This window comes from Lissotriton helveticus, chromosome 11 (genome assembly GCF_964261635.1).
Source record: "Lissotriton helveticus chromosome 11, aLisHel1.1, whole genome shotgun sequence".
NCBI lineage: Eukaryota > Metazoa > Chordata > Amphibia > Caudata > Salamandridae > Lissotriton > Lissotriton helveticus.
This window is the reverse complement of record NC_136072.1, coordinates 1,067,273,462-1,067,298,179: the sequence shown is the minus strand read 5'-3', so window position 1 is coordinate 1,067,298,179 and position 24,718 is coordinate 1,067,273,462. Positions and strand designations below refer to the sequence as shown.

Here is a 24,718-nt window from a genome sequence, read left to right as displayed (position 1 = left end):
CTGGACGACAGAGTAGTAGTTAAAACAAGTGGCTTAGAACTTGCACCAGCATGGAGACCGGCCACCCAGTACACATTTTCGCTATTTCCTACTTCTTTCGCTCACACTGATTCAATACACTTTCTTCAACATACATAGGCCATAACCTATGTTACTAACTGCTGTTTGATATAAATGTACCTTTTTTCTGTGCGTGTTAAGTGAAGCAAAAACCAGATGATCAAAATGAACATAACGCAACAGGTTAGATACTAGATTTAGAAAGCTGTGGCTTTTTGTGTTTAATCAATCAGGTCTCTGGATAAAGAATTGGGACTAGGGCCCTGCAAGCAGTTTTGCCTGCCACAACGCATGTACTGCATGCGCTCTCGCTTGCAAGATATATTGTGTACAAGGGGCTTGCAGCCCGCCCACTGCTTAACATTTGTTGGCTTCACTGTCACTTATTTGCTGCCTTCTATTAGGCCAGAGCATGTTGGCTTCAGTTTCTCTTCTTTTGTTTGAAACATGGACCAAGTTGATTGCTTCAGCTAGATTGCTGTCCTTCCACTGATCACACAGTGATTGAGGCAATACTTTTATTTTTTCCTTCTTCTCTGTGGTCCTTGATGAACCGCTTACCATTTGTAGCCAATGCGTTACTGAGCCACACATACTTCAAAAAAGTCATTTTCTCCCTTGAAATAGATCTTTGCTGGTATCTGCATTTAAGATGAAAACAGATGTTATCTGCTTCCAAATGTATTTTCACTAAGACATGGACGCAATTGATTTCTTTATGTGATAGAATCTTTTGCCAAATGTATTTTTTTTTATGCATGGGGAAATCAACGGATTAGCTCCGAATCAGAGGGGTGTTGTACCGAGACCAAACAAGCATTGGAAAAGACAATAGGTCAAGCCTTTGAGACTATTGGGTCTGCTATTGCCTTTGTTCAAGCTGTACAGCATGGACATTGCCGACTTTGGCAATGATTTGGAGCCACACAGTATGGCTTCTGTGCAGCATGGCTAAAGATAATTATAATACAAAGAGGACTATGATGCATCCAGCGCTAATGCCCTATATAAAAAAACAAAATCAGCGTATTAGCCCTGGCTGTGTCATACAGCTTTTTTTAAATGAGTTTTAGCCACACTGCAAAGCATCTTCACTGCTGTACTGCTAAATTACAAAACATTGGCAAAGCCAGAAGATACACCGGTAAGATCTATTGGATTTGCTAGTGCTTATTGACAGAGGCCCAGACAAACCTTCTGTGTTGGTTTCAATCCATTTAATGCAGTTGGTATCTAAATTATGGTTGTGGTGTTTGTAATGTGTAGAAGCAGCAGAATTGCATTTAAACTAATAAGAGATGAAAACATTGCTCCAACAAATTGAATAAAAAATATTTTTGAAATAGATACAGTTGGGTCACATTGAGAGGTTTGTTGTAGTGGATCTGATTTAGATTTGGGCAGATGGATTGCTGCGTCACAATGGTAACAGATATCCTGTCCGCCGAAATATAAATCCGATAGGATATTACGGGATTTATATTTCAGCTAACAGGATATCCATCACAGTTGGGATGGAGTAACCCGTTTGCCAAAATCTCAAATCAGGCCTGAAGTTTCTAACAAATCCTATTTATGCCCATTCAATTTGCTGGTCACACTCTTCAAAGATTTTAAACTTTTCTAAGCTCCTTTACCTGTTTATACACTTCACTGTGCTCTTTGAGTGCAGGTTGTGGATGTTGACAATAAATGTGCGCACAAGTTTCCCCAACTAAAGGAAACTGAAGCAATATATCAGGGGCTTGGCACTTTCAAAGCAAATATATAAAACCAAAAAAAGGCATACGTGTTTCAAATCGGGGTCTTTAATAAAAAACATTTTTTGATGTACCCCCTTTATGCTTAGTATTTACATTCTAGTGTTTCAGGCATAAAAAACACAAGTATTCGACATAGCAACACCCATGCTGTGATCGCTGAGGTGAAGAGTGCTTCCCAGACCAATAACAAAATCATTAGCTCATTAGCCTGAGAACATTCCCCCGAAAGAGGTACTCTGAATTTAAAATAACTAGAAATATCTTCCACAGAATAGACATTTGGTAGTTGTCTAAGCCAAAGCTGTTACAATTACTCAACTCTATTAAACTCATTTGGCAGCATTTGTTTTCCACCTTCAGATGAAAAGTTACCAATTAAAGGTTGAGTGAGCACGGCTAGGATTTTCCTGCAGGTTACATAAGGATATCTGTAGTAAGCGCAACACTAACTCATTTGTCTTAAGGGCTTAGCACCTATATGTGGTCCTCTTTCTCACGAAACCCACAGTTCACAATACCTCAGTTTTATTATCTTTTTCTTGGTGGCTCTCGTGGTCCTCTAAACTACTTCCTTCTTCCATTTGGTGAGATTCCAATAAAGAAAGCTCCTCTTCACTTCCTCTTCGAACCAACTGGTAACCTTTCTAGTTACAAAAAGAGACATGTTATTATTTCTAAACTTTAACAAGAGAAGTACTTATAGCTGCAAGACAGGAATTTGTACTGTTGAGCACTAGTTTAAATTGGATTCACACAAGAAGTCACCAATCAAATGTTATTCACAGATATATATATTTTTTTAAATCGGTTTATTGGCATTTTCTACTACTTAATCTTTATTTCGGCCATACGGCCATCAAAGATACACAACACATAAAACATATACACCATAAAACATCATCAATAACAATAAAACATGTTTATACATTATAAAATCGTTCAAATCAGTAAATTAAAACTATCAAGGTTATATTTAAAAAGACTTGGAGCTATCTCAGGCCTGTGCCTTCAGCAAACTGGTACGAATATGCCAAACATTGGTAAGAAATTTAGCCAGTGCAAACACAGTTGGACTCGAAAGATCAGTTTTTAAAATTCTATACATTGGGAGATACTCTCTACCACCAAGGTTTCTAATAAGTGGGAGGAGCCAGTATTTCCTCGCTTTCGAGTACGTGGGGCAGAACAGAACTACATGCAGATCACTTTCCTCAGCATAAGAGCATGTTGGACACTGCTTGGAGGAGGGCGGATTTGTCCAGGAGCTCGTAAAAGCCCGCAAGGGCAAGATGCCGTATCTCCATTGCAGGAACAGCTTCCTGGCCAGTACGGGGGACATGGCGTCCAGCACCCTTTCCATCCTGTATATATCTTTACCTAAGGTAAACATAGAGGTCAGTGATCCCTCTCGCTGATTTTCCATAGCCGAGGATAGTTTTTGGGCGTGATAAGCATTAACCAAATCTCTGCGTAAGATGTTTAATGAGGCCTCAGCAGGATCGGACCAGAGATCAGGAAACCCCAATACCATACATAGATTCTGAATATGTTTTCACCAGGGGATCTGTAATGCTTTTGGGTGGGATAACAGCTCCCCTAGTTCAGCCCTGTAGGCATAGAGTGCTTCACTGCTCCACAGTCTTCGCCAGAAGACTATGGGTCTGAGTCCTATTTCATCGGCTATTGGTCTCAATCCCAGATCTAACCTCAGGGGAAGGAGCGGGGTACTTGGCGGGAGTGCAGTTATCTGCCTGATAAAATTATTGTCAGTTACCGACAGACTGCGAGTTGGTGTATGTCCCCACAATTCCGCCCCGTACATTGTAGCGCCCCTGGCCTGCGCCTTGTAAATCTGGATGAGTGGACCCAGAGGCCGATAACTCGAATTTTTCAGCATCCGCGCAATGCCCCCAGTGGTCTGTACCAGTTTGAGATTGGCCTTGGTCCGGTGTGCCCCCCACGACATGGACTCATTCAGGGTTACACCTAGGTAGTCGAAGGTGGAGACTCTCTCCAACCGTGCCTCTCCCAGTAGGGGATTCGGGGGCAATTTCTTACTTGGATTCAGGACCATGAACTTTGTTTTTCCAACATTAATTTCTAGGCCCCTATCCATACAAAAGGCCACGAAAGAATCAAGAATCCGCTGGATCCCCATTGGGGTTTTGGACAGCAACAGGGTGTCATCTGCAAACATGATTGCAGGCACCCTGCTGCCGTTCAATTTAGGAGCGTCAGTGTGTTCAATGCCATTCAAGTGGGCGATTACCCCGTTGACAAAGAGGCAGAACAGGGTTGGTGCAAGCACACAGCCCTGCCTAACCCCCCTGTCAACGGGGAATCTGTCCGTCAGTTCCCCCGACTTTCCACACCGCACCCTGGCATAGTTGTTGTGGTGTAACCTCTGTAAGATTGTTAAAATGTCTGCAGGTACACCCATCTCTGCCAGGACCCTCCAGAGTTTGCCTCTGGGCACCAGATCAAAGGCGGCTCTTAAATCCACAAATATTGTGTATAAGCTGCCACCATCGTAGACCACTGTCCTCCAGTAAATGATGTTCAGTCGGAAGACCTGGTCCACCGTTGATACTCCCTTCCTAAATCCAGCCTGGTAGGGACTAAGGACTCCCGTTTCTTCTGCCCAGTCCTGGAGTCGATTGAGCAGAACCCTCCCAAGAAGCTTCTGGGGTACGTCAATCAGACTAATTGGTCTGTAATTGGCTGGAAGCAGGGGCGAGCCCTTCTTGTATATGGGAACCACCTCTGCCCCCAGCCAAGTACTTGGGACTTCCATGCCGCTTAAGACTCCATTAAACAAAACGGCTAGATATGGGGCCCACACATCTGGTTCCTGCTTAAAAAGGTCTCCAGGCAGGCCATCGAGTCCTGGCGCCTTACCCGAGGCCAAACCAGCTATTGCTGCCCTAACCTCTCCCACTGTTACTGGTTCCCCCTCATATGCCACCTGGGCACTGCAAGTATCACCCATGCTATCTCCCCCCATCGAGCTATAAAGGGTTTGAAAATGAACCTGCCAAACTCCAGCTGCGATGTTGGGCTCGATAGCTGAAAAGAGATTCCCCGACCCCCCATTCACTATTCTCCAGAACATTCTATGGTCTCCCAGTACAATGGATTTATTGAGCTCCTCCCATTGGCTCTCCTCCCATTCCGTTTTAGCATGGGCGAGTAGTTTTTTATATGCCCGTCTGCTTTCTCTTACCGTCTCCCCGCCTGAGCCCTCCTTGATGTTTCTTAGAAGTTCTTGTTTTGCTTTTTTACAGGCTGTATTATACCACATGGTTTTTGGCGCTTGCCCCCTCCTTGCATTGTGTGCGTTACTATACAGGAAGGGAGTCGTACCCTTTATAAGATCTTCATGGGCCTGGTATAATCTACCAAGTATTTCAGTATTGCCCCTCTCGATGTCCATGCCCCCTACACTCTCTAAGATAGGGATTAGCCCAGCATAAAGCTTCGGGAGTTTCTCCTGGCTTGCAACTATTTTTTCCCACCTGATCCTTTTTTTGTTGTTGGCCAGTAGCAACTCAGGTAAGTTTCCCTCACTCGTTATTGGGGATTGTTGAAAGCCAGGGTGTATGACATCCAGTTCTAATGCGTTATGATCACTTTCCAACCGTTCGGTAACCCTAAAATCTCTAATGATAGGCCAGTTTGTTATCTGTACCAGAACATAGTCCAAGCGGGATTTTCTTCCCGCTCTGTTAAAGGTTGTTCTACTGGGTACATCTGACTTAATTCGCCCATTACAGGCTCTAATTCCAAACTTTAGGGTTAGCGCTGTGATCTGTAACGCTACGGGTGTCCAAGCCTTCGGGGGAGGAGCTTCTACCAGTGGTACTGACCACCTGGCCTCTTCTTCCATCTGGAAGCCTTCTAGGAGACCAGGCAGGGGCTCAAATTGGGAATTTAAGTCCCCCCCTACTATATAGGATAAGTCTCCGGGTATTTCAGCCAGGTAGGCTGCGAGCTCATCAATCGTAGGTGACTCCCTGGCTACTCCCACTGGCCTAGAGTAGATGTTGATGAGGGCAAGTTTTACTTGATTCGGCCAGGATAGTAGGACCACAAGGATGTCGTCAGATGGTATCACTAAGCGTGAAGCCTCACAGCCTAGGTGGGAAGCTACCCATGTTGTTAATCCACCAGAAGGGCGACCTTTGCCCTCCCACCTGGCCGGAATAGAAAAAGACTGGTATCCCTGGTGGGTATGTTCCTCCCTGGCCCAGGTCTCCTGAAACATGCAAACGTCCCCTGTCTCAATGTATGCAACCCAGTCTGGGGTAGACAACTTCTTAACAATTCCGGCCACATTCCAACAGATAAGTCTCAAATACTCCGTGTCAGAAGTCACGGGAAGGGGAATATCGGATTGGGCCGGCTCAGTTGGATCATAGTTTGTTACATCGAGTACAATTTCTGTAATGGGTCCAACTGGCTCAGGAGAATCACTGGTGCCTTTTTCTATAGGCAGTAGGTCCGGAGCTATGTTTGTAAACAGTCAATCAACCCCTTCCAGCCCCCCCAGACAGTTAAACCGATTATAATGGAAGAAAGGGGTATCCGGCATTTGGTTAACTGGATGTACGGGATGTTCCCGATATCTGGATCTCCGCTCTACCCTTGTCCAGTTGCCTTGTACTGGCTCTTGGTACATACGGGTGGGGGGGAAGAAGAAGGAGACTGGCAGAGACTGTATAGTGGAGTCCAGTGATCTATTCATCCCTGCACAAATATGTAGAACTGTGCCTGGGTCGCGAAAGGACACCATGATGCAATCCCCCATGATTGTTTTCCTCGTCCTCCCCAGCCAGGGTACCCTTCTAACCATGGTGATCTCATTATTAAAATGAGGAGGTAAGGGCCTATTCCAGTTAAGCCACTTGATGACTTTCCTCTTGAGTGTTATAAAATGTTGGCATTTTAATTAAGAGACATGTCATACAATTAAACATATAATATCCAATGCAGCAAGTAGTAAAACAGATTCATTTTACAAACAACCATTGCAAAACACACAAGATTGCGAGCAAGTCAGGGAAAAAATTACAATAGCATTGGATGATCTGACCTCAAGTTATTGGATAGTGGTTTCACATTTACTGATGAAGTGCGCGTAAAACATTAGGTGGGGCGCTGACTCATATAAAGGAGACATACTGTGTTCAGGGACCATGTACACATCTCTGCAATTAGGAGCCCGGGAACATCATATAGGAATGTCATTACCATACAAGGTATCATGTGGAAGTGACCACCCTTCAGAACATCGAGACAGGCAACCTCTGTCCACCCAACATCCCACAGACAAGTCAGGGATTCTCTAGAGCTTATATCTTATTCACAGATATTTAAAGTGTAGCAATGGTGCAATAAAAGGACCCTGTCCAAGGATAATAGGCCTAGTCAAGCTCTCCGAATCTTGAACGTACAGCGTTCCCTACATAAATATATATACACCCACACATATACACACATTTATATCGTGCTCCCCAACCCCATGAGACTCATCCGTTCAATTGTAGTTTCCTTCTCGCCAATGATAATGACGCCATCTTATTGTCAGTCTAAACAATCACATCACCATCATCAAAACTTTAAGGATGGACTATCTGTGTTCATAATGTAAAGCAGAAGTGACTGTTTTTGGCAATTATGCCAGAATATAGTTAGAGGACTGGTGATCATCTGATGTAGGCTCCTTCCTTGGTGTGATCTTTATTTGGATCTTTTACTAAAAAATTCTAGATTAAGGTCAGTAACTTGTGTTTCTACCTGCTAAAAGTGCTATGCAAAATTCTTTCCAACTACATTTTTGCAGGGCTGTTCAATAAATTGAAGGGATTGGGAAGTAGGGTAGTTATTTCATGTTCTCCCCATCTCCAATGGTACTACTTCCAAAATAATTCCTACAGAGAGACTGCGAGAGGACCACAACCACTTCATAGGAATCTTTTTGGGCAAGCACCAATATCCCCATGAAAAGGATTTCTGTGCCGGGGATCAAGGTTCAGTTGCAATCGCAAAACATTATTCCCTGTGAACGGGGTATTATTAGGAAGGGGAAACAGGAAGGGACTTCATCCACTCATTTACCAACTTAGAGGAAGACTGTACATTTCCCTGGAATCCAAGGGTCCTTTTTGTCCAAGCAGAAAGGCAAGGTCGTGGGCCAGGCTTTATGGAACAGGTTGTAACTTTCACTGTCCCCTTTAAGAAGCACAGGTGGTTTGTCCCCCTGAACAGCACCCATGAGGAAGTGAGACCAGCTAAGTAAAAGTGGTAATTTTATAAGTATAGAATAAGCCAGATCTGTGCATTGTGGCTTAGTGTCTTTCCCAGTTTTGCACCCCTACCCACTTGTATCACAAATCACAGTCTAAATAAAACCCCATTGGTCAGTGACCATACTACAGCGGAGCTGAACACACAAAACTTGAACCCATGTGTAGGGGGTTTTGGGCTGCAGTTTTGGTCCCCTGGTTTACACAACACCTAGAAAATCGACCATCCCCACACATTTTTTCAAGAGTAGCGACCTGGGTCAAACTAAGGACAAGTGACGTTCACGCACTCCTTACACATAAAGCCTTCCACGTGTCAGATATTGGAGAAAAGCACCCATTTTCACATTTAATTAAAAGTAAACAACAGATTTTATTGTATAAAACAACCCTATTCCTTTCATGTTCCTTCTGGAGAGGTAGCAGTGTTTGGGCCGGCACCCAGAGACCCTATCAAGCCTGGGCATTTCTGAAAACTAGAACCGGGGGGACTCTAGGGTGGTGAGGCTCACATGACTCATAGCATGGGCAGACCGGGACAGTGTACCTGTTCTGTAATCAACACCCTGGTGACTATCATGGCAGATGACGTGCCTCCCTGTTTTACGACAGTGATACATGTGAGGCAACATAAGTTTATGCTGTTTTGTAGTACATAGGAGTAAATTGACAAGCCCAAAGTCAGTTTCTACTGAAGATGAACATCTGAAATTTGGGAAATAATTATGATAAGAAAATGTCAAGTTGATTGGAGATGTAAAATTAACCAAGAAAAACTGGCAGTTGAGAGCAAAATGTATTTTCAGGAAATGTTTTACTGATTGCATTTCCATAACCTAAAGCTGGTATTTGAGTGATAATGCTAAACCGTGGACACATGAGGCCTTAAGTACAAAGAATCGATTTGGTTGCACGGGGGTTGCGGGGATATCGTTGGGGTTTATTCCTCCTCAGCTTTAATTCTCGTAGTTTTGTTGGGTGTGGGGCGACAGGCACACTGCAAGTTGGGGTGGCTTTTTAGTTGTTCGCAGGGGTGCAGGGTGGGGGGTGTTGTAATGGGTTGTTTGGGGGTGGGCGGATGGGGGGTGTGGATGTTTTGTTCGTTGTTTTTGCAAGGTGCTATACTGCAGGACATTTTCATCGAAGCATTGGACCCAGCTCGTGGTTGGATCTTCTTTTTCTTTTACGATGGGGGGTAGGGGATTGAGGTTGATGAGCTGGAATGTCAATGGATTGGGGACAAGATTAAGCGTGGGGTGGTACTACAGCTCCTGAAACGCCAATCCCCCGATATTGTTCTCCTTCAGGAGACTCACTTGGTGGGGCATACTTGTCACGCCATGAATAGGAAGGGGTATCGTCTGGTTGCCCATGCTGGGTTCTCCTCTGGATCTCGTGGAGTTGGGATCCTTGTTAAAACTGCTCTCCCGCTTGAGGTGGAATCCACGGTCATTGATGATAGGGGACGCTATGTGGTGATTTCGGGGCGGTGGGAGGGTCGTACTATTAACCGTGGTTTCTATTTATGTTCCTCCAGGCTTACAGTCGACTACTTTTGCTGATCTGGGGCGGGTGTTGCTTGATCTCCCGGCTGGGTCCCTGATCTTAGGTGGGGACTTTAATGCGGTGGTTTCAGGTAGGCTTGATAGATCTCCACCCAGGGACGTCAAGGGGACGCATAGTTGGCTGCCTGATTTTATTGATGCGCTGGGTCTGGTGGATTGTTGGCGATTGCTTCAATCCACTCAGCGGCAGTATACTATTCACTCGGGAGCCCATAGGAGTCTCTCCAGGATTGATTATGTGCTAGTACCGGCTGCACAGGCGTTTGGTGTTGCAGAGGTCCGTCATATGGCTCGGGGGATTTCTGATCACTCCCCACTATGGCTCCGATTGGACTTAGTCCCGGGTGCCGAGGGTCGGGTTGCCCCGATCAACCCTTGGTATCTTCGCAGCCCTAAAATTCGTAGTGAGCTTGTAAAGGCTCTGGATCATTATTTCCGAGAGAATGAAGGCTCGGTTTCTTCCGCGGTCTCTCTATGGGAGGCTTTTAAGACCGTCCTGAGGGGTCAGGCCCTGTCATTGATCGCTGGAGTTAAGAAGCAGAGAGAAGAGAAAGTGGTTAAGACAGAGACGGAAATAACAGATTTGGAATCGGCTTTGGAGCAGGAGGTGACCCACTCGAAACTGCATGTTCTGCAGTTTCAAGTTTATTTATTTTATGATTTCGGAACTCAAATGAGATCCACATAAAAGATTGACAAATTAGGTACAATTACATACAATCATAGATAAAAAAACAATTTAAAATTAACATTTCCAACCTTTTAATATAAAGCTAAGAAACTTTTAAAAAAGTTAAACATTCTAAAACAAAACATTTCATGGGGGGGTTATAAATGGCATTTAAGAAAGAAGTGGCAGAGAAAACGCTTAATTGGAGACAAATAGGTCTCAGCCACTTGCGCCTATACGCAAGTAGAGCCGGGCACACAAAGAGAACATGATTAATATCCTGAGTTGAATTGTTACAAAGATCACATAAAGCTGAGGAGCCGTACCATCTGGACACAAGATAATTCAGAGGAAGTAAGTCTTGCCTCAATAAAAACAAGAATCGCCGTACTCCATGAGGGAGATTCCAGGTGACATATGGTTGGGCTTTTCTCATTTGGCAGGTATCAATAGCCAGATAGACGCCTTTTTTTAAGGTACGTGCTTCCCTATCCAACCTAAAGCTTAATTCCCAAGAGGCCAACTTCAAGATGGATTTCAGCTGATATGTAGATAAGGTAAATAGAACCGATTCATCAAGTTGAAAAAGATCAACTGCAGTTCTAAAGTTTTTTTTACAATTAACGAATATTCTTTAACATTTCCTAACAACTCAGTTTTTATAAGATATCTTAAGGTGCATGGGTCCCCCCTTGCAAGATTAAAAACCCAGCGCACTATCCCCGCTAAACCCTGAACCCAACTACTGCGTAGGCCAAATTCCAGTCTAAGGGCGGCTGTGGAGCTTGCAGTATTAACCGCAGTTATACTGCGCAGAATTTTGCCTTCTGTAGAGTTTAGAAAACCCCATGTTTGTATATCAACTATTTCCGTGCCATAAAGTAGTGATGCTAGAATTTTTGCTCGATATACCTCTAACAAGATAGCAAAGTGCCTTCTGCCAGTAGACTTATAGAGTGAGACTAGACTTTTACCCTGGACAATTGCTTTCCGGGTGTTATTAGCTATGTGAGCCTTCTCACTTAAGTTACCAGTAACACCTTTTCCAAGGAAGACATAGGATTGTACCACTTCCAATCTTTGTCCTCCCACGGACCATTGGAAGTTCACATATTTCAACTTTTTCCTACCCGTCATGCACATTACTTTGCTTTTTGAGACATTTATCTTCAGGTGGTGTGCCTCCGCATAATTATAAAGAGCATGCAGACGGTTATTTAGACCTTTAGGTGTTAAATCCAGGATTAATATATCGTCTGGATAAAATAAACAAACAATTGGGGTACCCCCCAAGACCGGAGCTATTCCTTCACTTGCAGACAAAACATGGGGAAGATCAGCTATGTAGAGGGAAAACAATAGAGGGGCCAATAAACAGCCTTGTTTTAACCCATTAGCTGTAGTAATTACTTGCAAAAGGCCTCTTTCACCACCTAACAATACTCTGCACCAGGTGTCCGAATGCAAAGCTCGTATTAACTCCAGGAGAGTGGATGGCATGCCTAAATTTAGTAACTTCCTCCACAGCAAAGATCGATCTACTTTATCAAACGCTGTGGAGAAATCTATGAAGGCGGCATACACTCTCCCTCCACGAACCTTGACATATTTCTCCGTTATAACCTGCAATGCCGTCAAGTTGTCTAAGGTACTATGTCTTTGCCTAAAGCCCGTCTGCTCAAAGGGCAAAATTTCCTCCTTGGACATCCAATCGTTAATCGATTTAAAGAGGCATTTTGTGAAAACCTTGCCTATGGCATCCAAAAGGGCAATTTGGCGATAATTTTCAGGCACGTCACGGGCTCCTTTCTTGTATAGGGGGACTAGTATACTCCCCCTCCAGGAAGGGAGAACGGTTTTAAAAGAGAAACAGAAATTAAAAACTGGGAAAAGAATTTTACTCCACATCTTACTATGGTGTTTTATAACCGAGATGGGAAGCTCATCCGGCCCCATTGCGCCAGAAGAGCGCAAGCCCTTGATGGCTAGTTCAATACCCTTCTCGGACGGTGGTCCGTAAGGATAGTTGTCCACATGTGTTCTATCGTTTTCAGGGACCCAACCATTACTGGCATATAACTTCTCAATGTACCCAACCCAGATTTGCTCTTCAATGGGAATTGGCTGAGGTCTAGATCTTAGTCCACAACCCTCCCCAATTTTTGACCAAAATATCCTAGCTTGACCTTTATGTGCCGCCTCCAGTAGTTTAATCCATAGGGAATCTTCTTTCCCCCTTTTTAATTTAGCCTTCATCCTACTCCTCCTTCTTAGTAGGACTATTCTATGATATCTTTCGGGGGAATATAAGGGGTATTGCTCCCTAACCAATTTATTTATTTCAACATTAACCCCTTCGGGGCTAATGACGAGCTGGGCTCGTCATGGCGCGCACCGGTCGTGCGCGGATGACAAGGCCAGCTCGTCATCAGCCCCACCCTCGGGGGAAGCGCTGGCGCTCCCCCCGAGGTTCTCCGATCTTCGTTGTTTTGCTGGGGGCGGCAGCAGAAGAGCTTCCGCTGCCGCCCCCCGAATGCAAAGCTCGTATTAACTCCAGGAGAGTGGATGGCATGCCTAAATTTAGTAACTTCCTCCACAGCAAAGATCGATCTACTTTATCAAACGCTGTGGAGAAATCTATGAAGGCGCCATACACTCTACCTCCACGAACCTTGACATATTTCTCTGTTATAACCTGCAATGCCGTCAAGTTGTCTAAGGTACTATGTCTTTGCCTAAAGCCCGTCTGCTCAAAGGGCAAAATTTCCTCCTTGGACACCCAATTGTAAATCGATTTAAAGTGGCATTTTGTGAAAACCTTGCCTATGGCATCCAAAAGGGCAATTTGGCGATAATTTTCAGGCACGTCACGGGCTCCCTTCTTGTATAGGGGGACTAGTATACTCCCCCTCCAGGAAGGGAGAACGGTTTTATAAGAGAAACAGAAATTAAAAACTGGGAAAAGAATTTTACTCCACATCTTACTATGTTGTTTTATAACCGAGATGGGAAGCTCATCCGGCCCCATTGCGCCAGAAGAGCGCAAGTCCTTGATGGCTAGTTCACTACCCTTCTCGGACGGTGGTCCGTAGGGAGAGTTGTTCACATGTGTTTTACCGTTTTCAGGGACCCAACCATTACAGGCATATAACTTCTCAATGTACCCAACCCAGATTTGCTCTTCAATGGGAATTGGCAGAGGTCTAGATCTTAGTCCACAACCCTTCCCAGTTATTGACCAAAATATCCTAGCTTGACCTTTATGTGCCGCCTCCCTTAGTTCAATCCATAGGGTATCTTCTTTCCCCCTTTTTAATTGAACCTTCATCCTACTCCTCCTTCTTAGTAGGACTATTCTATGATATCTTTCGGGGGAATATAAGGGGTATTGCTCCCTCACCAATTTATTTATTTCAACATTAACCCCTTCGGGGCTAATGACGAGCTGGGCTCGTCATGGCACGCACCGGTCGTGCGCGGATGACAAGGCCAGCTCGTCATCGGCCCCACCCTCGGGGGAAGCGTTGGCGCTCCCCCCGAGGGTCTCCGATCTTCATTGTTTTGCTGGGGGCGGCAGCGGAAGAGCTTCCGCTGCCGCCCCCGCCCCCCCATGGGAGTCCCTTGACGTCACAGCGCGCGCTGACATCATCAGGGATTCCCAGCGCTCGGGAAGCCATTTGCTTCCTGCGCGCTGGGAAAGAAGGTGGGTTTTCTCGTGGCTGGCGGGGGTTTGGGGGCAGCGACGAGGCATCAGGGGAGAGGAAAGAGATTTTCCTCTCCCCTGATGTCTCTTTGCAGGGCATTTCTGCCTCACGATCGCGCACAGCGTCGCGATCGTGCGGCGGAAATGCCCCCACTAGAACCAGGGATTTAATTTTAGTTTATAGGGGTTGCTTCCAGGTGGGCTGTGACTATGTTTTCGTTTTTCTGCCCCCCCTGGGGGCAAATCGGCCCGTTTTTTCGGCCGTTTTGCCCCCAGGGGGGGGGGGGGGGGGCAGAAATTCCCCACTAGCACAGTTCTGAAAACTAGACACCCGGGGGAGTCCAGGGAGGTATGGCATGCGTGGGTCCCCCAATGTTTTCCTACCCAGAAATCCCTGCAAACCCTAAATTTAGGTTAAAAACCCCACTTTTCCATACATTTTTGGGTGGGATCTCGCTGCCGGCACAAATGTCCTACCACCCAGCGTTCCCCTTGCTCTCCCGAGTAAAATTATACCTCACTTGTGTGGGTGGGCCAAAGGCCTGTGACTAAGGTAGGGGGGCTTAATTTGTAAAACTTAAATACTACTTTTTTTCAAAATTCATTTTTGGCCTGTTCTGCTTTGGGGCACCCTCACAAGTGAGGTATCCTTTTACTCGGGAGAAAAAGGGGAACGCTGGGTGGTAGGACGTTTTTGCCGGCACGGAGATCCCACGCAAAAAAGTTTGGAAAATTGATATTTTTACCTAATTTTAAGGTTTGCAAGGAGTTCTGGGTAGGAAAACATTGGGGGACCCATGCATGCCATACCTCCCTGGACTCCCCCGGGTGTCTAGTTTTCAGAACTGTTTGGGTTTGGTAGTTTCCAAAGATGGCCACCGTGCCCCGGGCCAAAATCTCAGGTGCCCCCCCCCTCAAAAATCAAGGTCATTTTGCTTCAGGGTATTTTAAATTCACCACCGTACGATTTGGACCTTTTCCTGTTGCAGCCACTAGGTCTACCCACGCAAGTGAGGTACCGTTTTTATCGGGAGACCTGGGGGAACGCTGGGTGGGAGGTAATTTGTGTGAGCCCAGTGATGCCACGCTTTCCCACACAAAAAAGTGTGAAAAAACTGATTTTTTTCTGCTAAAATTGAGGTTTGCAAGGGATTCTGGGTAAAGGAACGTTGAAGGATCCATGCATGCCATACCTCCTTGGAAGCCCCCGGGTGTCTACTTTTCAGAAATGTGTGGGTTTGGTAGGTTTCCCTAGATGGCCGTCTAGCACGGTGCCAAAAACCCAGGTAACCCCTCTTGCAAAAGCTGGTGGATTTGACAATGGTGACAATGTCAAGTCCACCAGCTTTTGCAAGAGGGGTTACCTGGGTTTTTGGCCCCGTGCTAGACGGCCATCTAGGGAAACCTACCAAACCCACACATTTCTGAAAAGTAGACACCCGGGGGCTTCCAAGGAGGTATGGCTTGCGTGAATCCTCCAATGTTCCATTACCCAGAATCCTTTGCAAACCTCAATTTTAGCTGAAAAAAAATCCGTTTTTTCACACTTTTTTGTGTGGGAAAGCGTGGCATCACTGGGCTCACACAAATTACCTCCCACCCAGCGTTCCCCCAGGTCTCCCGATAAAAATGGTACCTCACTTGCGTGGGTAGGCATAGTGGCTGCTACAGGAAAAGGCCCAATTCGTACTGTGGAGACCAAAAAATTACCTTTAGCAAAACAATCTTATTTTTTGAGGGGGTCACCTGAGCTTTTGGCCCGGGGCTTGGCAGGCATCTTTGGAAACTACCAAACCCAAACAGTTCTGAAAACTAGACACCCGGGGGAGTCCAGGGAGGTATGGCATGCGTGGGTCCCCCAATGTTTTCCTACCCAGCAATCCCTGCAAACCCTAAATTTAGGTTAAAAAACCCACTTTTCCATACATTTTTTGGTGGGATCTCGCTGCCGGCACAAATGTCCTACCACCCAGCGTTCCCCTTGTTCTCCCGACTAAAATGATACCTGACTTGTATGGGTGGGCCAAAGGCCTGTGACTAAGGTAGGGGGGCTTAATTTTTAAAACTTAAATACTACTTTTTTCAAAATTCATTTTTGGCCTGTTCTGCTTTGGGGCACCCACACAAGTGAGGTATCCTTTTACTCGGGAGAACAAGGGGAACGCTGGGTGGTAGGACATTTTTGCCGGCACGGAGATCCCCATGTAAAAAAGTTTGGAAAAGTGATATTTTTACCTAATTTTAAGGTTTGCAAGGAGTTCTGGGTAGGAAAACATTGGGGGACCCACGCATGCCATACCTCCCTGGACTCCCCGGGTGTCTAGTTTTCAGAACTGTTTCGGTTTGGTAGTTTCCAAAGATGGCCACCGAGCCCCGGGCCAAAAACTCAGGTGCTCCCCCCAAAAATCAAGGTCGTTTTGCAATAGGGTATTGTAAATTCACCACCATACGATTTGAACCGTTTCCTGTTGCAACCACTATGCCTATCCACGCAAGTGAGGTACCATTTTTTTCGGGAGACCTGGGGGAACGCTGGGTGGGTGGAAATTTGTTGATCCACGCAGATTCCAGAACTTTCCACCACAGAAATGTGAGGAAAATGTGTTTTTTTGGTCAAATTTTTAGGTTTGCAAGGGATTCTGGGTAACAAAACCTGGGGGTAGGCAGACGAGTCACCCCATCCTGAATTCCCCTGGGTGTCTAGTTTTCAAAAATGTATATGTTTGCTAGGTTTCCCTAGGTGCTGGCAGATGTTGGGGCGCAAAAACAAAAGGTAGTCTTTTTGTTCAAAAAGTGCAAGATTTCACTGGGAAATTGAGGTGCGACCATGTTGCGTTTTGCGCTGTTTCATGTCGCAGCGACTATGCCTACCCACGCAAGTGAGGTACAATTTTTTTCGGGAGACCTGGGGGTACGCTGGGTGGGTGGAAATTTGTTGATCCACGCAGATTCCAGAACTTTCCACCACAGAAATGTGAGGAAAATGTGTTTTTTTTGTCAAAATCTTAGTTTTGCAAGGGATTCTGGGTAACAAAACCTGGGGGTAGGCAGACGAGTCACCCCATCCTGAATTTCCCTGGGTGTCTTGTTTTCAAAAATGTATAGGTTTGCTATGTTTCCCTAGGTGCTGGCAGAGCTAGGGCGCAAAAACAAAAGGTAGTCTTTTTGTCCAAAAAGTGCAAGATTTCACTGGGAAATTGAGGTGCGACCATGTTGCGTTTTGCGCGGTTTCATGTCGCAGCCACTATGCCTACCCACGCAAGTGAGGTACCATTGTTTTCGGGAGACCTGGGGGAACGCTGGGTGGGTGGAAATTGGTTGATCCACGCAGATTCCAGAACTTTCCACCACAGAAATGTGAGGAAAATGTGGTTTTTTTGGTTAAAATCTTAGCTTTGCAAGGGATTCTGGGTAACAAAACCTGGGGGTAGGCAGACGAGTCACCCCATCCTGAATTCCCCTGGGTGTCTAGTTTTAAAAAATGTATAGGTTTGCTAGGTTTCCCTAGGTGCTGGCAGAGCTAGGGCGCAAAAACAAAAGGTAGTCTTTTTGTCCAAAAAGTGCAAGATTTCACTGGGAAATTGAGGTGCGACCATGTTGCCTTTTGCGCTGTTTCATGTCGCAGCCACTATGCCTACCCACGCAAGTGAGGTACCTTTTTTTTTGGGGAGACCTGGGGGAACGCTGGGTGGGTGGAAATTGGTTGATCCACGCAGATTCCAGAACTTTCCACCACAGAAATGTGAGGAAAATGTGTTTGTTTTTTTGTCAAAATCTTAGCTTTGCAAGGGATTCTGGTTAACAAAACCTGGGGGTAGGCAGACGAGTCACCCCATCCTGAATTCCCCTGGGTGTCTACTTTTCAAAAATGTATATGTTTGCTAGGTTTCCCTAGGTGCTGGCAGATGTTGGGGCGCAAAAACAAAAGGTAGTCTTTTTGTTCAAAAAGTGCAAGATTTCACTGGGAAATTGAGGTGCGACCATGTTGCATTTTGCGCTGTTTCATGTCGCAGCGACTATGCCTACCCACGCAAGTGAGGTACAATTTTTTTCGGGAGACCTGGGGGAACGCTGGGTGGGTGGAAATTTGTTGATCCACGCAGATTCCAGAACTTTCTACCACAGAAATGTGAGGAAATTGTGTTTTTTTTGTCAAAATCTTAGCTTTGCAAGGGATTCTGGGTAACAAAACCTGGGGGTAGGCAGACGAGTCACCCCATCCTGAATTCCCCTGGGTGTCTAGTTTTCAAAAATGTATAGGTTTGCTAGGTTTCCCTAGGTGCTGGCAGAGCTAGGGCGCAAAAACAAAAGGTAGTCTTTTTGTCCAAAAAGTGCAAGATTTCACTGGGAAATTGAGGTGCAACCATGTTGCATTTTGCGCAGTTTCATGTTGCAGCCACTATGCCTACCCACGCAAGTGAGGTACCATTTTTTACGGGAGACCTGGGGGAACGCTGGGTGGGTGGAAATTTGTTGATCCACGCAGATTCCAGAACTTTCCACCACAGAAATGTGAGGAAAATGTGTTTTTTTTTTGTCAAAATCTTAGCTTTGCAAGGGATTCTGGTTAACAAAACCTGGGGGTAGGCAGACGAGTCACCCCATCCTGAATTCCCCTGGGTGTCTAGTTTTCAAAAATGTATACGTTTGCTAGGTTTCCCTAGGTGCTGGCAGATGTTGGGGCGCAAAAACAAAAGGTAGTCTTTTTGTCCAAAAAGTGCAAGATTTCACTGGGAAATTGAGGTGCGACCATGTTGCGTTTTGCGCTGTTTCATGTCGCAGCGACTATGCCTACCCACGCAAGTGAGGTAAAAAAAAATTCCTGGAGACCTGGGGGAACACTGGGTGGGTGGAAATTTGTTGATCCACGCAGATTCCAGAGCTTTCTACCACAGAAATGAGAGGAAAATGTGTTTTTTTTGTCAAAATCGTAGCTTTGCAAGGGATTCTGGGTAACAAAACCTGGGGGTAGGCAGACGAGTCACCCCATCCTGAATTCCCCTGGGTGTCTAGTTTTCAAAAATGTATAGGTTTGCTAGGTTTCCCTAGGTGCTGGCAGAGCTAGGGCGCAAAAACAAAAGGTAGTCTCTTTGTCCAAAAAGTGCAAGATTTCACTGGGAAATTGAGGTGCGACCACGTTGCGTTTTGCGCGGTTTCGTGTCGCAGCCACTATGCCTACCCACACAAGTGAGGTACCATTTTTTTTGGGAGACCTGGGGGAACGCTGGGTGGCTGGAAATTTGTTGATCCACGCAGATTCCAGAACTTTCCACCACAGAAATGTGAGCAAAATGTGTTTTTTTTGTCAAATTCTTAGCTTTGCAAGGAATTCTGGGTAACAAAACCTGGTGGTAGGCAGTCGAGTCACCCCATCCTGAATTCCCCTGGGTGTCTAGTTTTTAAAAATGTATAGGTTTGCTAGGTTTCCCTAGGTGCTGGCAGAGCTAGGGTGCAAAAACTACAGGTAGGCACTTTGCCAAAAAAGGGTCAATTTGTAACTGCAAAATTTAGGTGTGACCACGTAGCATTTTGCGCTGTTTCCTGTCGCAGGCACAAGGCCGACCCACACAAGTGAGGTACCGTTTTTATCGGGAGACTTGTGGTAATTCAGATTTGTAAATCAACTTATTACCAATTGAGCTTTCATGCATTTCTCCCTTTCAATGAAAGACATTGTGTAAAAAAAAAATCTTTTTGAAAAATGACCAATAATTCTCATGCTAGTATGAGTATTCCCAATTTTGAAAATGTGCAATTATATACTGTTTCTGAACTCTATAATTTGTACCCAATTCAGAAATACATAGGTGTCTTTCATACAGATTTTTCCATGTATACATTTTCCAAGACAAAGTGCTGTATACCCAGTAAATGAAAAAATACCATTGCAAGTTGCTGCTCAGTTTTTGGATCTGGGTTCGTCGAGTTCTTGGTGAAACTACAAGTTCTATATATCCCCACAATCAGGAAGGTCTAACGGATGTAACGGTATATTGCTTTCCAAGAGCTGTCAAAATTAGAAAAAGTTATAGGTGAAAACGTTGAGACAAAAGGCTGTTTTTTTCAACAAATTCTCAATTATTCCAATATTTAACTGTTAGTTTCTATAAAGAAACCTTCATGGATTTAGACAAATGACCCCTTTCTGAATTTAGGATTTTGTCTACTTTTCGAAAATGTATAGCTTTCCAGGATCCATTATTGATTTCAAACTCATTTCTATCATTAACTGGAAGGAGGTGGAAAGCTCTAAAAATAGCAAAAATAGGCTATGTCCCAGAAAAATGCCAAAACTGTGTGAAAAATGTCGGTTCTCTGACAAAAGACTGTCATTCCCTAAAAGCTGAGAAAATTGAGATTTTAGCCCCACAACCCCTTTTTTGATAACATTTTCAGGGAAAAACCCAGAGGCTTTCATTTGCAGCCCGTTTTCCCCATTTTTCTGAAAAAAACAAAAAAATCACTATATTTTGGTTAATTTCTGGGACCCCTCCAAGGGAATCCACAAACCCTGGGCGCCTTTAGAATCCACATGATGTTGGAAGAAAAGGACACAAACTTGGCGTGGATACCTTATGTGGTCAAAAAGTTACAAGGGTCTAAGCGCGCACTACCTCAAAACGCCAAAAAAAGCCTTAGCACAGGAGGGGAAAAGGCCTAGCAGCGAAGGGGTTAAGATGCCGAAGACAACTGGGGATTACTGTAGGATTTTTTACAGGGGAGGGTTTTTTTGCATTAGAAATTACTTCATTCAAGAAATCTGCAAAACATGTTAATTCACGTACATCCCAGTGAGCCAAATTCTCCACAGCAGCCTCTAGGATACTCGCCAAGCCCCCAATAACCTTAAAATTCCAGTAGCATCTCCCAGAATTAGCTCCAAAGTTTACCAATTCACTATTTATGAGCCATGTATCCACCGCGGGTGGGTTTAGATTTACAGTAATGGCAAGTACCTTATGATCGCTAAGTTCTGTGTTGAATACCGACAAATCTTTCAGGAGATAGAAGGAAGTGCTACCCACTGCCACATAATCAAGAATAGATTCACTATTGTTAGATTTATGTGTAAAATTTGCCGGAATATCAGAGGGAAGCCTTCCATTTATTATAATGCTATCTACCTTCAATAATTCCTCCAGAAATAATTTCCCTCTATTGTTGGTCTTGATGTTACCAGGGAATAAAGCTTGGGGTGTCTGTAATGATTCCTCCTTAAGCTTATTCCTAAACAACTCTAGACTACAATTAGAAATTTTACAATTGAAGTCCCCTTATAACAATATGTGAGGAGGGAATTCTGAGTCTAAGAGATTCTGTATGAAGGAAAAGACCTTCTTTAGACCTACATTAAAACATGCGTCTGGAGGAATGTAACAGTGATTTTCGTGGATCATCATTAACGAGATTTGACAATGTTATTGCCTGAAACAGATTATTAAGAGTCCAAATAATGGGCAAAGTTCCATCTTATTTTATTGAAGAGTAAACAAGCTACTCCACCCTTGGCATGGCCTCTCCTAGAGGGAATTGCACAGCTGTCCAACACATAATAGTCCTTTACCGCAAAGAATTTTTTATCAACACAAGTCTCCTGGAGACAAATCACGTCGGCTTCTAGTGTATGCAAGTATAGTAATTTTTCAGGACTATTTTTTATTCCGGCCGTATTCCATGAAATTATTTTTAAATTGATGTTAAAGATAGGAATATGGTTTAGGAATAGGGGTAGATTTACTTGACAAAACACCAGGCAACCAATTCCATTTAAGACTTTCTTCATCCAAATTTGGTTGACAAGGAAGAGGGTTTTTGTAAATCACGTACCTTTCGTTTTTCGAGATACAAATTTTTAATTCAACAGTTTTTGAGGACCAATCTGTATTGCCTAAAGTTACAACAGGGAATGAAGGCAAATTTATAAGTCTTTCGTTACGAGGTTCCACAAAAAAAGGAATAACATCAATCCCCCTACTTTGTAATCCTTCAGACCATTGTAAAATATGATTTACTATAAGTTTAGAGTAAAATCTAACCCTTGCTATCTTCCCAACCTCAGATTTCAAGATAGAAACTACATCTATATCGTTAGTTTGAATCAATTTTAAACTTTCAATCTCCCGAAAGCAATTGAGAAGTACAGATCTATTTATAATAAGGTCCGTATCAAACAATGGAATAAAATCTAAAAAAACTGTATCTACACTTTCCTTTTCAGAAACTGCAATTGACCGTTTAGAAACCCTTTCAGTTTCAATAATGTCAGAGAAAGGTTTAGCTAAAGGATTAAGAACGGGTAATAGGGTATTGGAGGGATTTATCTGTTCAACAGATCGGTAGCTATTAGACGGCCCCGTTGATTCAGTAATCATAATTACTTGGTCAGATTTTATTTGCCCAATTAGATCTTGAGATAAGTTAAGCAAAGAATCTTGGGTGAGGTTTTTTTCAATGTAAGTATCTAAATTATCATCAAAATTTATTTTCCTCGGTCTCTTTTTTGCAAATCTACGAATTGGTTTCCTCTAAGCTTTTTTTGCATTCCTATTACTGCCTTTTTTCCATCATTTGGGGAGTCCAAAATATTCTCTTTCTCTTCGTTTATATGTGGTTTAAATATAGGAAATAGTTCCTTATCAAGTCTTTTTTCAGGGTCAGACAGGATTTCTATACCTAGGTCAAGTTCGGAGATGCAGTTAGCTGCAGCCGCTTTTAGTATACCTGCCGGGGTATTCCCCGGGATAACAGCTACTTTCTTTCCATCGATATGTTGAGAATTCTTATCTTGTTCATTTCGGACTAAGTCTAAGGTTTGAAAGACGCTTTCAGACTCATTTTCAGACTTCTTATCTTTATTTGCTTTCGCATCTAAAAGGGATGGCGAATGATGTGAACTAGAATCGATCACCTGTTTGCTATTTAATAATACCCTAAGTATCTGTGTTCCCGTCTCTAACACACAATCCGAGCCCCCAACAAATTTTTCTAATAATAGTAAGATAGAAGATAATAGACGTTCTAAAGAGATTAAAGAGTCGGAGATTGGATTATCAGGCCTAGTGGGGGGATTGGGATGAGTGTCAATCATGTTGAAAGCAGGGCTTGATGAAAAATGTACCTGCGATATGGAAAAATGTGATTTATTACAGGGGGTACTGCTATATAGTTGAAGGCCTGGGGTTACTAATATATTTTGAATGTTGGTTTGATCTAAAACTGAATTGTGTTCAAAGTAAGATTGTCTCTTTATGGAGCTCTATATCTATATCAGGTAGGGTAAAATCATTACCAGTAATAACCAGAGGAAGAGACAAGTCAGGGAAGACGTTTAAGCCTTCCTCTGGAAAAGAAGGGGAATTATGCACTGGCACCTCGGTAGGTTTGGTAATAACATCATGAGGAGGCACAATATTATTTTTGCTTAAGACCCCAGAAGCATGCTTTAATTGCCTCTGTTGGTTAATAGGATCTAAAGAGCCGACCATCTCTATTTTGGAGACGGATTTTTCTAAGTGTACCAAAGCAATAGCGTCAGCCTGATTGCTATATTCTTTAATTGTAGATTTACCTTCCTCTTTACCATTACCATCAGTTTCTTCTAGCTTTAACCCCCCCCCCTCTGAACCTTATCCTTACCCCTTTCCCATAAACTATATAATTGACATTTTCCCTTTAGCTGTAAAGCGGAAGTATCATTATTTCGGAGGGGATTTGATTTTGTCTTAGAACAAGTCCTACCCACTAATACACGTCCAGATCTTAGTTTTTTTGCCGTCATTTTTAGAGCAAGTAGATCACCACTAGGAACACCTAAACCCAATGATGTTAAATACCAGGCAAAAATTAAGCAGCACAGTGGCCATACCCCAAATTGATAATCCCTAACTACAATAAAACATTAGGGGGGTTACAAACACAGCTTACTTCAAGGCCGACTCTGCGGCATAGAGATTGTAGAAATAAAATCTTTCATATGCCAAACAAGTTAATATTACGAGAAATGCACTAAGGGGAGTGTGCCCAGCCCAGCATACTCCAGCCACGGAGGGCCTCAGAGGGCCCGCCCTTTACCTGGGCTTCGCCCACGCGCGTACCGCGAGGCGTGTTTTTATAAGCCGGGGAGGAGGGGGCGGGAAGAGTCCCGGGTGCGCTCGGTCTCCGGTGCGCACTGCTGCCTGGGACTCGCAGTCCCGCAACCACCTCGGATCGAAATTATCTCGGCCAAAGGAGACAATGGTCAGCAATCCCAAAGTCACTAAAAGGTCTCAGCAGTATTATTCACCACCGTCGCAGAAGTAAAAGTACAATCCACGGTGACGGCTTGCGAACGGCTTGGAACAGGAGGGCGTGGGGTGGGTAGGTGCTCGAGCGGCGTGCAGGTGGGTGTTTGAGCTCGTCTCCGAGCTGCTAATGTCCGCCAGTTACCCCCGCGGCTCGGCTCCCCCTCACCACCTCGCTCCTAGCTCCTCGCCCCTTGCTCCGTGCTCCCTCCTGCTCTGGACTCTGCACTCTGACCTGAGTAGAGGATCTGCTACTGTGGGGGGGGGGGCACAAATCTCAATATCCCCAGCCCTCCCCAGGGCTTGATGTTGATGGCTGATGGCAACGCTTGATACCCCCTGCGTTGTTCACCGCTCAGCACAGCACAGCGC

General features: G+C 44.4%; 1 protein-coding gene across 1 annotated transcript in view; it reads right to left on the bottom strand.

Annotated features, from left to right (window-relative positions):
* Nucleotides 1–24,718, bottom strand: part of ATP6V0A2 (ATPase H+ transporting V0 subunit a2) — a 420,906-nt gene that overhangs the window by 11,293 nt on the left and 384,895 nt on the right. Inside the window, exon 17 of the mRNA XM_078667621.1 lies at nucleotides 2,342–2,467. Coding sequence (XP_078523747.1) covers nucleotides 2,342–2,467 — 126 coding nt within the window. The remainder of the gene's footprint in view (nucleotides 1–2,341; nucleotides 2,468–24,718) is intronic.